The sequence below is a fragment of the Puccinia triticina genome, chromosome 1A (genome assembly GCF_026914185.1).
Source record: "Puccinia triticina chromosome 1A, complete sequence".
Taxonomy (NCBI): Eukaryota; Fungi; Basidiomycota; class Pucciniomycetes; order Pucciniales; family Pucciniaceae; genus Puccinia; species Puccinia triticina.
The window spans coordinates 1,247,817-1,262,033 of record NC_070558.1 but is presented as its reverse complement, the minus strand read 5'-3'; the positions used below and the strand labels follow the sequence as shown (position 1 = coordinate 1,262,033).

At 44.8% G+C, this 14,217-nt stretch overlaps 3 protein-coding genes across 3 annotated transcripts; 1 reads left to right on the top strand and 2 right to left on the bottom strand.

The window, feature by feature from the left end:
- Positions 1–6,109: 6,109 nt before the first annotated feature.
- Positions 6,110–7,683, bottom strand: PtA15_1A185 (uncharacterized protein; the record flags this gene model as incomplete). Its single annotated transcript, XM_053165185.1, has 7 exons — positions 6,110–6,220; positions 6,307–6,375; positions 6,477–6,691; positions 6,789–7,121; positions 7,243–7,365; positions 7,457–7,533; positions 7,604–7,683. The coding sequence occupies 7 exons, from the start codon at positions 7,681–7,683 to the stop codon at positions 6,110–6,112; spliced, it is 1,008 nt and encodes a 335-aa protein (XP_053016402.1).
- Positions 7,684–8,356: 673 nt separating this feature from the next.
- Positions 8,357–11,982, top strand: PtA15_1A184 (uncharacterized protein; the record flags this gene model as incomplete). The annotated part of the gene is made up of 4 exons (XM_053165184.1): positions 8,357–8,677; positions 8,845–9,342; positions 9,411–11,366; positions 11,431–11,982. 4 exons carry the CDS (start codon positions 8,357–8,359, stop codon positions 11,980–11,982), a joined length of 3,327 nt encoding a protein of 1,108 aa, XP_053016401.1.
- Positions 11,983–12,928: 946 nt separating this feature from the next.
- PtA15_1A183 (uncharacterized protein) lies at positions 12,929–14,138 on the bottom strand (the record flags this gene model as incomplete). The annotated part of the gene is made up of 3 exons (XM_053165183.1): positions 12,929–13,054; positions 13,163–13,401; positions 13,469–14,138. The coding sequence occupies 3 exons, from the start codon at positions 14,136–14,138 to the stop codon at positions 12,929–12,931; spliced, it is 1,035 nt and encodes a 344-aa protein (XP_053016400.1).
- Positions 14,139–14,217: the final 79 nt, after the last annotated feature.

Below are 14,217 nucleotides of genomic sequence, written 5' to 3'. Positions count from 1 at the left end.
GAATCCCAAAATCCATCCTAAATTTTTGCGGGCAGGGAAAGGACATCCAAAATTTCAAATTTGCACTGCAGGTAACAAAAAAACAGTGTCTGGGGTGTTTTCACTGCCAACTAAAATTTAGGATGGATTTTGGGATTCATTTTTTTCATTTATTATCATTCACGTCACATGTCAGTCTATTGATTCTGATTATTCATGGTTTTTTTTGAATAGTATTAAAGATTTTCCAAAATTATCATTTAATGAAAAAATATTTTCAGCTAGTATGCACTTATTTTTTCCAAAAACATTACTTATATTCATTCTTTTGAAACCTTTCTGTCCATCCTCCCAATAAATCAGAACTTAACAGGCATGGTTTGTATGTGTTCTAGTCAAAAGAAAATTCATGAAAACTTTCACCAGGAAAAAAAAGTAGTCACTTGATGGCAAGTGACATGACACAGCTTTGTTTTCAGATCCAACACTGCTCCAATGCTGCTCCTCTCCACCAGCACATCTGGGGCTCACATGATAGGTGTCAGGATCAAAGCACGCAATGTGAAAAAAACAGATGATGCTCAGCTTTGGCCCTGGCCCAGCTGATGCGCAGCTTTTACCCTGGCTCAGCTGATGCTAAGTTTTTCCCCTGGCCCAGCTGATGCTCAGATTTGGAACTGGCCACTTGATGATAATCTTTGGCCCTGGCACAGCTGATGCTCAGCCTTGTCCATGGCTCAGCTGATGCTCAGCTTTGGCCCTAGCCTAGCTGATTTTCAGCTCTGGTCCTGTCCAAGCTGATTCCCATCTTTTTCCCTGGCCTGGCTCAGCTGATACTCAGCAAGCTGAGCATCAGCTGGCCAGCTAGCCCAGGACTGGGCCAAAGCTGAGCATCAGCTGGGACAGGACTAGGAGATGGCTGAGCAAGGACTGGTACAAAGCTGAGCATCAGATGCGCCAGGACTAGCACAAAGCTGAGAATCACCTGAGCAAGGAATGGTCAAACGGCTTTATTCCAATTCTGAGAGTGAGCTGCGTGAAAAAGCTGAGTATGAGCTGGGCAGAAAAGCTGAGTATGAGCTGGGTGCCAAAGCTGAGTATCAGCTGGACATAAAGATGGCCCTGTGGGACCCGGGTACCGGTTGGCACCCGGGTACCAGGTTGAAATTTGGCTGAAATCACGTACCAAGTACCACACCCGGCACCTCTGAGCGGGTACCGGCGGTACCTCTGACGGGTACCAGCGGTACTTACAGCCAAAAATGTAGTAAAAAAAATTTAAACATATATATTTGACTACCACACATACATACTATATACAGATTGTTGAGTGCTATCACTCGTCAAGTACTATCGCGTTTCTCTTGCCTTTCTTCTGCATCTTCTGATTTTCTTTAGCTCCTTTTTTCCACTGCGCCAAGACACCCTCTTGGATTTTATTGTTCTTTGAATAGAAAGCGACAGCCATGCCCCTGCTCAGCGATTGGGGTGCAAGTCTGTGCCTCTTTGACGTCACGTAATCGCGCCCAAAGCTGAAGGCCCGCTTGACATCAACCGATGTTGCTAGGAATTTAAGACAATCAATGATCCGGGCCAACAATTCGTGCAATTGGGATAGCTATTGCTCACCTGGACAGCTTAAAATATCTAGTGCCATATGCACCAGTCCCCCATGCATGTTTCCTAAAGTCTTCTGTTTCACCCACCAATCCAAAGGATTCACCGGATCGCCATCCTCAAGAATAAGTGCGCCATTGAGCCACATATCAAACGGGTCACATGAGCTGAGGCTACCTTGGTCTGCAGCAGCATTTCCCAGGCGGGCAAGCATGGAAGTCTTTGGCTAAAAATCAAAGTTCATTAATTTGATCGTTTAAACCACATAACATTTGTAACGAATAACTTACCTTGGCACTTGGAGTTGGTGCAGTGGTGGTAGGGATCACTCGTGGCTTGTAATGCAAGACCCACATGTCACGTGCAAGTCAAATAGCTTTGGCTATCCATTCAGGCTCCCAGTGAGTAAGCTTGACGTACTCGTCCCGAAAAGAAGGGTGCAGCACTGGGGAAGAAGTAATTTTAGTAAAAAAGAAAAGAGGAACAGAAAGAAAATCAAAAACCAAGGGGAAACAAACTTACATATTGCAATTCTATAAAGAGGAGAGGAATCAGTCAAGCTGTAGTACTTTTTCACCTTCTTTAAGCCAATTTGACAGGCATTTCTCAATGCAGGAGGATATTTGGTGTTCTTGATGGCAGTAGATAGATGTTCAGTGATCTGATTGATGAATAAAACTACATTGGCCAATCAAGCCAAGCCAGCTACCGACATTTGCAATGTTATTTCGTAGAACAAATCGAGTACATGGACCAAATTGCGGGCCAAATCGAAATCGGATTGGTCCACATGGTACTTGCGTCAAACACCGTGTTTTTTATGACGCTGCCACTCCGGACTTTCAAAGAGATTGATTGGTTAGCAGATGATCATTTGATGATTGATTACAAGGAAAATCACACTAACATAGCAGATTCACATCTGATGATGCTTTTGAGTTGAGCACCGGTTGAATTCCATCAAGTACGTACATCTTGTTCAATGTTGTGCGGGGTCGCACATCCTTTCTCTTGACAGATCTCAATGAACTCCGCTTTTGAATTGGGGGAGAACCTCAGTTTCTTGGTGATTGCACAAAACTTTGGGAAATTACAACATCAGTAGACTGAATCTCCGATTTGATTAAAAGGGTTCGCTTACTTTGGCCAAAGTTTCTCTGCAAGATCCGCTGGTGTATTGATCGTTTTCGTCTTCATCGCTCAAGTTGTCAATATCTGCCTCACTGAGGGTTTCGTCATCTTCAAAAGCTCGAATAGAGTTTTCTTCTTCGTCACTGGATCCGATATCTTCTTCATCTGATGTGGCTTCACCTTTGTCCCCACGGGCAAGCCTATCATTCCAAAAAAATAATCAGCTAAACATCCAACAAGTGAAAACAATGACGATGAACTTAACATACAATCTGATTTGCCCCAGAGGGTTGTCCTCCTCAGAATCCTCGTCATCGTCGGATTCAATTGCACTGGAATTCCTGGATTGTTGATTCTTCTGAGTTCCAAATGGGCGGAGTATAGACTGGACTATCAAGTTGATGACGTGGGCAAAACATCTGATCCAGTGTGTCTCGCCTTTGAAGCAAGGCCACTTAGCCTTCTTGAGCTCCCTGACCATCACCTCGTTGTTGGTCGCATTGTCGCTTACGATTCCACAGATCTAGGCAAGAGAACGAGTGGTGAGATTAGTGAGGTTGGGAATCAATCCAGAAAGCTGGTAATGCACTTACTTTGTCCTGAATACCAAATTTCTCAACGACCAACTGGACATTCTCCGCAAGGTACTCACCTGTGTGTGACCAATTAAGCCAAATGAAGTCCAATGGCATCGCCTCTAGCTCCATGTTGCCGGATTTGTCTTCCGCTAGTCTGTAGATCACTGTTCCCAAAATATCAAAGCCATTGGGTGACTGCCACGTGTCGACACCTAAGTAAAGAGCACCTTGGTGTGCCTGAGAATAGAGAGAATCAGGTAAAGCTGAAATGCACGATCACCTTCACAGAGAAAGAAAGGGCACTCACCTGCAAAGTAGATCAGTAGTCTTCTTGTATTGCCGAATAAAGCTTGTGAATATCCTTTGAGACAGCTTTACGGGTTGGTAAGTGCTTGCAAACGGTTGGATGCAGAATGGCCTGATGGCTTGGATCTATCAAGGCGGAGAATGGTTGGGCTGCTTTGGCACACCAAATGGCACATAGTTGCGGCACCTACAGTCATGCCGAAGCTAATTGAGTGATTGGACGTTTATCTCTTTTTCATTTCATGGGGGGCTCACCTCTTTCGGATTGATGTCACCGGTACCAGTAATCCCAACAGCGGCCAGAGTTTGGTTGCTTGTAGCTTCTTGGTGCTTGCGCAGGCAGATTGCTGCATGCTTGTTGAGGTTACTGCAGGAGGAGTCTGCCATCAGGCGATTAATCTTGGTGTCACACCTGAACATATGTGTCAGCAATGACGATGATTCCTTTTATGGAATAATCTAAAGAAGCTTACATTTTGCAACAGTACGCGATCATAGCCTGCCCGAACTTGTCCTTTTGATCCAAGAGCTCTGGTTCTTTGTATGTTTTGTAGCTAATACTTGCACCATGTGCAGCAACCTTCCGAGCTCGTCCTAAAAGTGAGGAGAGAGTCAATAAATTTATGTTATGGAAGCGAATAAACAAAACTGGACAACTCACGTAACTCCTCCTGATCAGTCAATGGTTGGAGGGGTGTCGATACAGGTGTTGATGCAGGCGGCTTGCTGATTAACGGAGGATCTTCTTCTCTATCGCTGTTACTGTTGTCTTTATCCTTTTGATGTTGAGACTGAGAGGAAGGCGTTGGGGATTCACGATTTGCTGGTCTGTTTCTCTTTTTTGTTGGGCGGGTCGCTGGCATTGTGGTTGAGTTGGAGGGGATATGATCAGATATGCTTGGCTGATATCCAATCATATTGGTGAGAGCCAACCCCCCTATAGGGGGGGGTTCAGGGGTTCGGGGGTTTTCTGAGCGGTACCTGTAGAGGTACCAGGGTACCGGGTGGAAATTTGGCCAAAAACAGGCACCAAGTACCACACCCAGCCCAGCTGGCGGGTACCATGGCAAGCCAAGCGGTACCCGCCAGCTGGTGCCGGGTACCGCCAAACGGGTACCGCAAGGCCATCTTTAGCTGGACAGAACTGAGGACCAGTTGGGCTCATCAAAAACTGAACAGGACCTCCTTGGTAAATTTTGGAAGTTGAGGAGATGGTTGGGAGATTGGGGTAGATAGTGGATAGATATTGGATAGATGGTGGGTAGCTGGCTAGAGCTGGTGTAATGTCACTTGTCATCAACTGACTATTTTATTTTCCTGGTGTTTCTTCTGGGCACTGTACGTTGTGTCACTCAATGGCGGGCTGGTCAGGTTTGTACTGGTCATTGAGACTCACAACACTCGATGACCAGTACAGACCTGTCATCAAATTATTCTTAAGTTGTGTACCCACTCAATGACCGGTACATACCGGCCATTGGGTTGTGTGCGCGCACTGAAGGACCGGTAAATACCAATCATTGGGTTGTGTGCGCACACTGGAAGGACCGGTCCGGACTCCTGGAGTTAACCCGTTACGGACAAAACATTTCTGCCAAAGATTCTCCAGGTTGGAAACTCCTGATGCAAGATCAGGAGTTTTTTGCAGTTTGGGGGCGTTCAAACTAGAGCCCCCAGGTTGCTGTTTTTGGCAGTGAAATTTTTTCCTGGAAATTGGACCTGCACAAGGTCCTGCAAAACCTGATTTCAAGTTTGAAACCCCCTAATGTTTGAAAGATCCTTTCAAGAAACATGCAATCTAGAAAATATGTAAACTAGACGAAGAACTTAGAAGCGTGCAATGAAGAAAAAGTTGGTCTCATGGATGAGACTTGAAATTTACATGAGTTATGAGTGATGTGACGAAATAAGGGGTGAATTATCCGGTTCCCTAGCGCGAACATTCCTGATAAGTCAGAAGTCCCTCCGGCAAGAGACGGACTTACTTAAGTTCGCTGTTGATCAACACTTTATCCGCGAGGTTTCTGATTATCTTATCCTAGTTCTCAGTGAACGCCTTGGAGGCGAGGGTTCTTATCATTCATACATATATCAATCGGATATGCTTTTGGGTCAAACTTGTAATATTCGCTTTTCCTCTTCCCGTCTATTGTGGTTCAGTGTGTTCCAGGCACTCATCTTGAGACTCGCGAGTCAATTTGGGTTGCTCAATGGGAAAACCGCTACCCTAGCGAACTTAATAACAGCCCCTCCGGTGCTCGCGGTGCTCGCACCCCCTCCGAAGGAAAGGCTTAGTAAAGCTCGCTAACATAGCGTTTCGCACGGGTGGGTTTCTCGTTTCCACTGGTCAATTTACCCCCTTCTTATAAATACACAACCAACAAGAGGAGAAAAAGAAAAAAAGGACTATCATAAAAGTTGATAAGACATACTACGGCAGTTTTACTGTTTGTGTCAGTTTATTGAGAAACTGAACGAAATGTATGTTGCGGTTGTTATCATTTTTGCACCTTCATTGATTTGGAAAGGGTATGGGTTAATATGGAGTGAGGTCCCGACTTGGGATGATTGATCTCTCGAGTGTTGAGATAGAGGTACCGATCAATCAACTGAGTCACATGAACCACCGTAAAATCCAGAGTAGGTCAGTAAGGATCGCGAAAGAACAGGTGAAAACTAAGGAAAACTGCTGAACTTGATTTGTCTCAGTCAACACTTTACTTTGACTGGATAAATATGAAGTCAATAAAGCATCGTTAGATTCCTATACCGATCGGGGGAATAAAAAGAGCAGAGGAATGGAAATGTCAGTTCAGTCCATGCTCTGATGTTGCGAATGATGAATATTGTCCAAAGGGTGCTAACGATCATAAATTCTTTCTTGAAAGAAGCGTTCTCTTCGGGTTTGGGCAGAGAAGCTACCAATGAAGATATCTCTCGTAGTAGGCCGTGATCTATCTTGGTGGCTGAGTTGCCCGCTTCAAGGTCGCCCATCAATTGAGCTATATAATCTACAATTGTCCCGAGTTTGTTGTGCAGCATTTGGATGGCGTTCCTTTGGGTGATCAAACTGGCTACCACTGCGAAGAAATAATAGGGTAGGGCGAAAATACAACAGAAAAGATAAGCAGGGGTAGCGGTCTGATTTTGTGGGAACCATCAAGCTGAAATACGAACGACCGCTGTCTTTGCTTCCAACGTCAGGCTTGGCCACAGAATCCACCGCTATTCGTTCAGCCTCACTAGTTTGGACGTCGAAGGTGCCCTTGACGAAAGCTTCTCCATCGGTCCCGGCTGTTGATTGAGTAAATTCGTAAATCTGAATCGGCAGCTCCTTCGCGGTAGTGGAGCCAGTGGATAGTGTTGGTAGAGGATCGTAGAACAGCAAGATCGGACTCGAAAGATCCGCGCACTCAGCAACTTGATTGAGGATCGTCAAATCTCTTTCCCTTGGCTGGAAGCCGTTGGTGTACCATCCCAGTAGATCCAAAGTTGGAAAAACCTGTTGAACTTTTTTTCGGGTCGCGCATTGGGTCATATCGTGAGTGTTGTTGACGTAGAAACCATTGTAAATGTAAGTTTTATGACGCCGTAAGTCATGCGTTGCCTTATTTTCCATATAAAAGCTGACACTGTTCTCTCCTGGTCTTCAGGAATCCATCGTTCACTTTCCCGTCGGGATCGGTCAAAATTTCGAAGCAGTTGACGATTTCAATTTTTTTACCGATCTGCGTACCAATTAATGCTCCAAAAACTTGAAGGCAATGTGAGGAACACAAAGATGTTCAGGATCATTCATTCAATTTTTTGATGTTTCAGAGTATACGGAGTGGAGTAATACTGACTGTCTATGTCTGGCCTTTCAGCTTGGAGTCGCGTCCTGGTGAAATGATCGGATATATTGAGGATCGGTAACGGATGCCTAGGACGCGTAAGACAAGATGAGTTGATGATGACGACTGGGTGAGATTAGCAAGAAGAGGGTTACCTACAAGCTGATGTCCAAATCTGAAACATTCGCAGACTGGCAGATGATTCGGCTGGACTGGGTTGCTTGAGATTGGTTTGCCATCGGGTTGAAGTCGAACTGAAATAGCTGGTCTATGAGTCCAGCGGCGAGCTTCAGCGAACTTGAAAAAGATATGCTGTATTAACTTAACACCGTGTTTAAATATAACCTCCTTGGGGTTGAGTAGCACGCTTAAGTTAGCTACAATGACTGTAGGGAGATTATGTCAGCAGCCGAGTGGTGATATGGGCCGGGATGGCTTACAGAAGGTGTGAAACCTCCGTGTGACACCCCGCTGGTCAGTCGATTGAAGGAGTTTGCTACATATTACTAGTCATCATTTTACCCTAATCCCATTGGATAAAGGTGAGCTTACTACTTCCATTTTAACGTCTGCTCATCTCATCTTGGTTCTCTCTTCAGCCCCATTAGTTTCATTGCGCAAGAAAAGGAAGGCTTGTCAACGGATAATGTCAGTATAAGAATTTCTCTGGTCATTTTACCGAAACAAAAGCTGCTTCCTTTGGCTGAGATCCATCCAGATCGATTATGTCGTAGTGCTCCATTGAGTGTACTCGTTTGATTTTGGGATAAACGTATGTATTGTTCTATTCAATTTGAGTCACATGGAGGCGATCAATACTTATTGCATAAACATTTTCTGATTCTAGCCGGATCGTCACGCTGCCAGTGCCAGTCAGCTTGACCACCGTCCAGAACTCCGTCTCTCTTCGCCATGTGGGAACAGACGCTTAGTGGTCTCATCAAGGCTCTTCGCTCGAGCAAGGACGACGAGAAACGCGTAATCCAGCAAGCTTTGTCAGAGATCGCACAGGAAGTCAAATCGACCGACCTAGACCTCAAGGCTGCTGCCATCTTGAAACTATGCTATCTCGACATGCTCGGTTATCCCCAGCTGACCTCTTACAGTTTTAACGTGGTGGAGTGCATGTCAAGCAACAAATTTTACATCAAGCAAATCGGATACCTTGCTGCTAGTCAATCTTTCGGTCCTAATACCGAGGTTTCAATGCTTACTACGAATCTAGTCAAGAAGGTATGTGCTTTCTTAGATTCTTTTCCTTTCTTTTCCTTCTTTATCTGGCGTAACCAAACAAATAAATCGCTGCGGTAATTTTTACTTTTGTTTCCAAGACTCCCTCATTAAATCCTGAACCACAAAAAGTCTAAGCTCTTGTTCTTTCCTTGACTGGAGCTTTCTAGGACTTGGTCTCGCATTCAAACCAGCCAATGTCTTTCCTCAATTTGACGAGCAACTTCAATTCGACCGCCCCCGTCCTGTGCCTCGCCTTATCATCCCTACCTCACTTGCTCAACTCGCAAAACTCAGCCGACCTATCCTCTGACCTAATCTCAATGTTGAATCACTCCAAGCCCACGATTAGGAAACGTGCTGTTACCGCTATACATACATTGGCCAGCGTAGATATGGCGCGAATGATAGAAGAGCGGGGCGACTTGAGTCATGAGCAGTACACTGCCTCTGCCGATCCAACGCTAAGCAAAAGCATGGACATATGGGTGGAAAGATTTCGTGAAAAACTGTTGGATGACGACATTGGCGTTGTCAGCTCAACAGTCAACGTGATTTGTGAATTAGCATCCAAGGAACCCTGGCCCTGGCTCGAGTTGGCGGCAGAACTTTACGACTTGTTGAAGCTCAAAAAGAACAATTGGATGATGATCAAAATCGTCAAAATTGTAAGCCTTGCTTCTATGTCCGTTCTACGCTGACCTACGTGATGAGGTCTAATATTATGGTCAAGCAGTTTACGGTACTTACGCCGATCGAGCCCAGACTGACGAAAAAGCTACTACCTGCGCTCAGTGATGTTATCTCAACCACAAATGCTATGTCGCTACTCTATGAGTGTATTCATACGATTTTGGCCAGTGGAATGCTCACTCATGCGACCTCCGTTGAAGAGAGCTACAAATTAGCCAAAATCTGCATCGACAAACTGGCTCAGTTCCTAGATCACGTCGACCAGAACCTACGCTACATGGCTCTAGTAGGCTTGAATAAGCTTGTTCCTAGTCACCCAGAGCTACTTGAAGATTATTTGGAAACCATCTTGGAACTCATTCATGAAGTTGATCCTATGTTGGCGATCCGAGCGTTGGATCTTCTCGAAGGGATCCAATACCATTCCCAATCATTGAGAAATACCGTCGACTACTTGGTCAACGATCTCGAAGGTCGAAAACCACGCACCACTTCTGAAGGAACCGGACATTCAGATGCAGTCAAGGCCTTAATGTCAATTCAAATGTCCTCGAAACCCTCACATCATTCGCCCACACTTGCTCCTAATCACAAGCTTCGAATAATCAATGTTGTCATTACCATATGCTCTAAATCTGCATATTCCCACATTTCAGATTTCAACTGGTTTCTAGAAGTCCTCGTCCGTTTGATCCGTCTGTTGGTGGCTTCTCAGATTCAAGAAATGTATAACGAGTCAAATTCGTCTAATACCGATGGTTCACACTCGGTGACTCGCCTGGCCAATGTCCTGATCGATGTTTCTAGTCGGGTGAAAGACATCAGACCGTATGCTGTAACCAAGATGCTTTCTTTGCTTCATGATGATACATTCTTAGAGAACATTTCGAATGACTACTGCTCTGCAATTGATATTGGAGGCTCGAGCGTTATTTCTTATGGGGCTGATAACGAAGGAGCATCTTCTGCGTCCAACCTCGTCACGGCAGCCATTTGGATATGTGGAGAATATAGTGACTCTGAATACGTCGATCTGAAAGATGTGATCTCCACTTTGTTCAAGCATCGATTGATCCTCGGCAACAGCTCAAGACTGCCTCAAATCTCTACATTTTCTTTACACAACGGCCTCAAAGTGTTTGTGAAGTGGCTAAGAGAAACGGTAGACTCCTGGTATTCTGAATTACACTCTGAGTCCGATGACCGCTATCCTGAAGAATCTTTTCAAATGACGCAAAACCAGACCCCTAAGCTATCGTCTGTGGATGTTGAACTAGGACAGCTAAACAGGTTGATATTGGCGATAACAGATCGAGCGCGGGACCTCGCGAAGCAGAAAGACCTCTGGGCATCGTCCAACTTCTTTCCGACTATTGACCATGTCCAGCTGCTGGATCGGGCCAACGAAGTAGATCGGCTGATGAGTGTGATCAGTCGAGAATTAATTGGATATCGGCCTCCTACTCGCCCCAACATAAAAGCTCGGGAGCACACGAATGAAGCCCCTCATCCTGCATTGTATGGAATGACTTCATTCGGAGAAGCAAATCCGTTTGCGACAAGCTCTAGCAGTCCTGATGAAGGATTTCATAGGCCCATGGCGGATATGAAGACAAGTACGGACTCCCCAATGACCACTTCGAAGACAAAGCAGTCTCAGTCACCGTACTGGTACAAAGTTCTATCGGATCTTTTCTTCGTTTATGAGTTAAAGCCAGTCGCAAACTCTGCGCAAGCAATGATTCAAGCTCCTGATGAACTTGACCTAGATTCGTGGATTCCTTACCTGAAAGACACCTCAGAACTACATGACCGCACGGGATTGGACGAATTTGGTCGCAAGATTGGCGAGGATTTCACCAATCCTTATCAGACTACCTCCTCGAATGGAGCCTTCTTCGATGACCCATCCACGGATCAAAAGTTCTCTCAAGATTCCTCAAGGAAGAGGCGAGCCAAAAAAAAGAAAGATCCAATCGACAAAGAGGCTATGGCAAAGGTGCGTTATTCTCCATTCCATTCACCCCACAATGTAGCTGCTAATTTCTCGCCGTCTTATGCAGGCAAAGCAAGAACGCATCGAAAGACAGCGAGATGATCCATTTTATATCAACACAACAACTCATAAAAAGCAAAAAGAAAAGGCGCACAGTAACAATGAATCGTCCACAGACTTACTAGACATCGACAGTATCCCCATCGTTAAACTCGATCTTTCAGTATCTCTTGACGATCTACCCACCGCTAGCCCTTCATCTGTTTCAAACAGCATTCATCCAAATCAGTTTCTCAGACAAACACCTTCGTCCTCCACTTCTTTTCCTTCCCCATCTCGAATTCCAGTGATTGACGCAGAGGGAGAAGTCCCCGACTTAAGCTACCTCCAAAAGTATAAAACGAAGAAGAAACAAGACGAGCAACATCCACCAGCGACAGATCCCAGATCATCCACCAATCAACCAGATCATCTCCATCCGAATCCAACAATCTCACTACCCCAAAACGAACAGAATCATACTATTGTTGCTCATGCTCCTGAGAGCATCAAAGTTGTCAAGAAAAAGGCATCGTCCAAGAAGAAGAAAAAGATTGACAAAAATAGTCACATGCATTAACTCATTTAGGTTATCTAATTTAACTCTTCCCTCTAAATTTTGAATTATGTCATTTGTTGTTTCTTCCCATTCCGATCATGAGAAAATAAGTCATCTTACTTTTTCACAGTTCAGCCTTCATGTAACTTGGTCCCAAGGAGCTAATATTGGACAGATGGCCCTGCCTCAGAAGCTGTTAATTGGTTTCCCGCAAAAACTCATAGTGCTCATGAATCTGGAGGTGCAAACTACATTGCAGTTGAATGAGCATGCATTTTGATGTACGACGGGCAAGAAATAAAGATCAATTCATTTGTGTGTCAATGCCTGATGGTTTAAGCAATTTTGGCCTGCCGTGAACATGTACTGAGACAGATTACTAACCTTAAAATAGGGGCTTCGAAATACAATTTGCAATTTTTGGGGAGACAACTCCCAAAGTTGATTTACGTCAGGAGGATCCTATTCTGACCAGCTCCCTGACGTCCACCGGGTCCCTTTTTTAGGTCACGGAAATTGTCAGCCAAATTTGGTGGACATTTGGAAGTTGTCCTCCTAATTTTTACTAATGATACTTTCAGACTTACTTCATGTACTGCAAAAGACTCTTTGTGCACTGTAATTGGAGTGCATGTAAAGGTTGACCCAAAATAAACAACTTCCAGTTCTATCTTCTGATTCTCATTCACTCTCCTTTCCTCCTTTGAATGATCTTTCTCATCCAACTATTCTAAACACCATATGTATGTATGTATAAATCTGAATAATATGTCTTATTGGGTTTGTTGGTAGTAACCCTACCGTGCTCTTCACGGAAAGAAACCATCATGATCTTAAGAATATCTTTGATTGAACTTGCTATCATGTGCCAAACTAGTAACAAGCATATATTTAATCTGAAACAGAAAGATAAATCATGTTAAATTTGGTGTGAAATGAGTAGAACGGAGACTCGTGACTTACTGTTCTAGGAGAGGAGCTGGGACGGGTTCGACGCCTGTTTGGCGCTTCGGAACTTCCAAAGCTCTTGGCGCTCTTCGATTTCCTCTTTTAACCTTTGTATCTGAGTTGATACTTTATCTAAAATCATATTCTTTTTTTATCGGAAATATTTGTTTTAAAAAAATGGAGCACTTTAGAGTCAGCGACCAGGGGAGGAGATCGGAAGGGCAGTCCATCTAGTGAGTAATCACCAATGTACCAATGTGTTGACTTCGGTTTGAAAGTCATTCTCACGCGTCTTTTGCCATCCGAGGTGTCGATCGCACTTCTTTCTCATTATCAAACAAATCACGCCTTCCTCAATTCCATAGTCCATCGCCGGTTGTGGGTTGGAATCACCTATTTCGGTGTTTACGTCTCCTTGCACAGGTTCATTGTTTTCCGACTCTTGGGAACGAAACAGTGCTGAAAAGCTCTCAGATGATGTCCATTGCGCCCCTGCAACATATACATTGAAAGTAAGATAACTGAATAAGCCGTCCGCCTAAAAGAAATCTCTCCTCACAGTCCTTGTCGTCCCAAATCAGCCGGACATCAAAACCACAAGGCGCTTCGATACTGCTTATGGCCGAGTTAAGGAAGCTGGTTTCAGATTTTTTCGGATCACCTCTTGCTTTCCCTCTTCCCCGGCCACTACCGCCACCTTTCTTTGGCTTGCTTGTTGTGGTAGTCGCGGTTGTTGATTGGTCTGGGCTTGGGTTGTCTTCTATCTGAAGAGCCCTAGCGGTGGCGAGGCACATGTTTTCCCATCTGGATATCGCGTATCCCAGGTATTTCGATCGACTCGTGGCTAATTGTACTTGACTTTCAACTGCTAGCTTTTTGGCCAGCAGCTCTTCCAGCCGCTTCGTTCGCTGGTTCAGCAAAATGTCATCGAGCATATTTTGATTAGCTTGACAGCTTGATGAGTGGTTCGGGTTTCCGGATTCGATAATGACCACTCCCTCTGGTTTGGTGGCCGCTCGTACAGAATCCCAGAACCGATGGTAATCCGTTGTAGCAGTATTTAAGCGAGTAGCAGCGCGTTCAGTACCGCACCAATCGCTGCAATATTTGGACAGGACGCGTGCAGCAAGGTGACAACCAGGACGCGCACACCTTTTCTTCCACGTTGTCTGCTTATCGGCATCTGACGCAGTTGGGAAAGATGAATAAGTTTGTAAAAGGATGTTCATCAGGGATCGATTTGCAAACTGTCACATCGAGGTGAACTTCAAGGGGCGGACCAGTTTGGCAGCTGGGGCAAATGAAAAT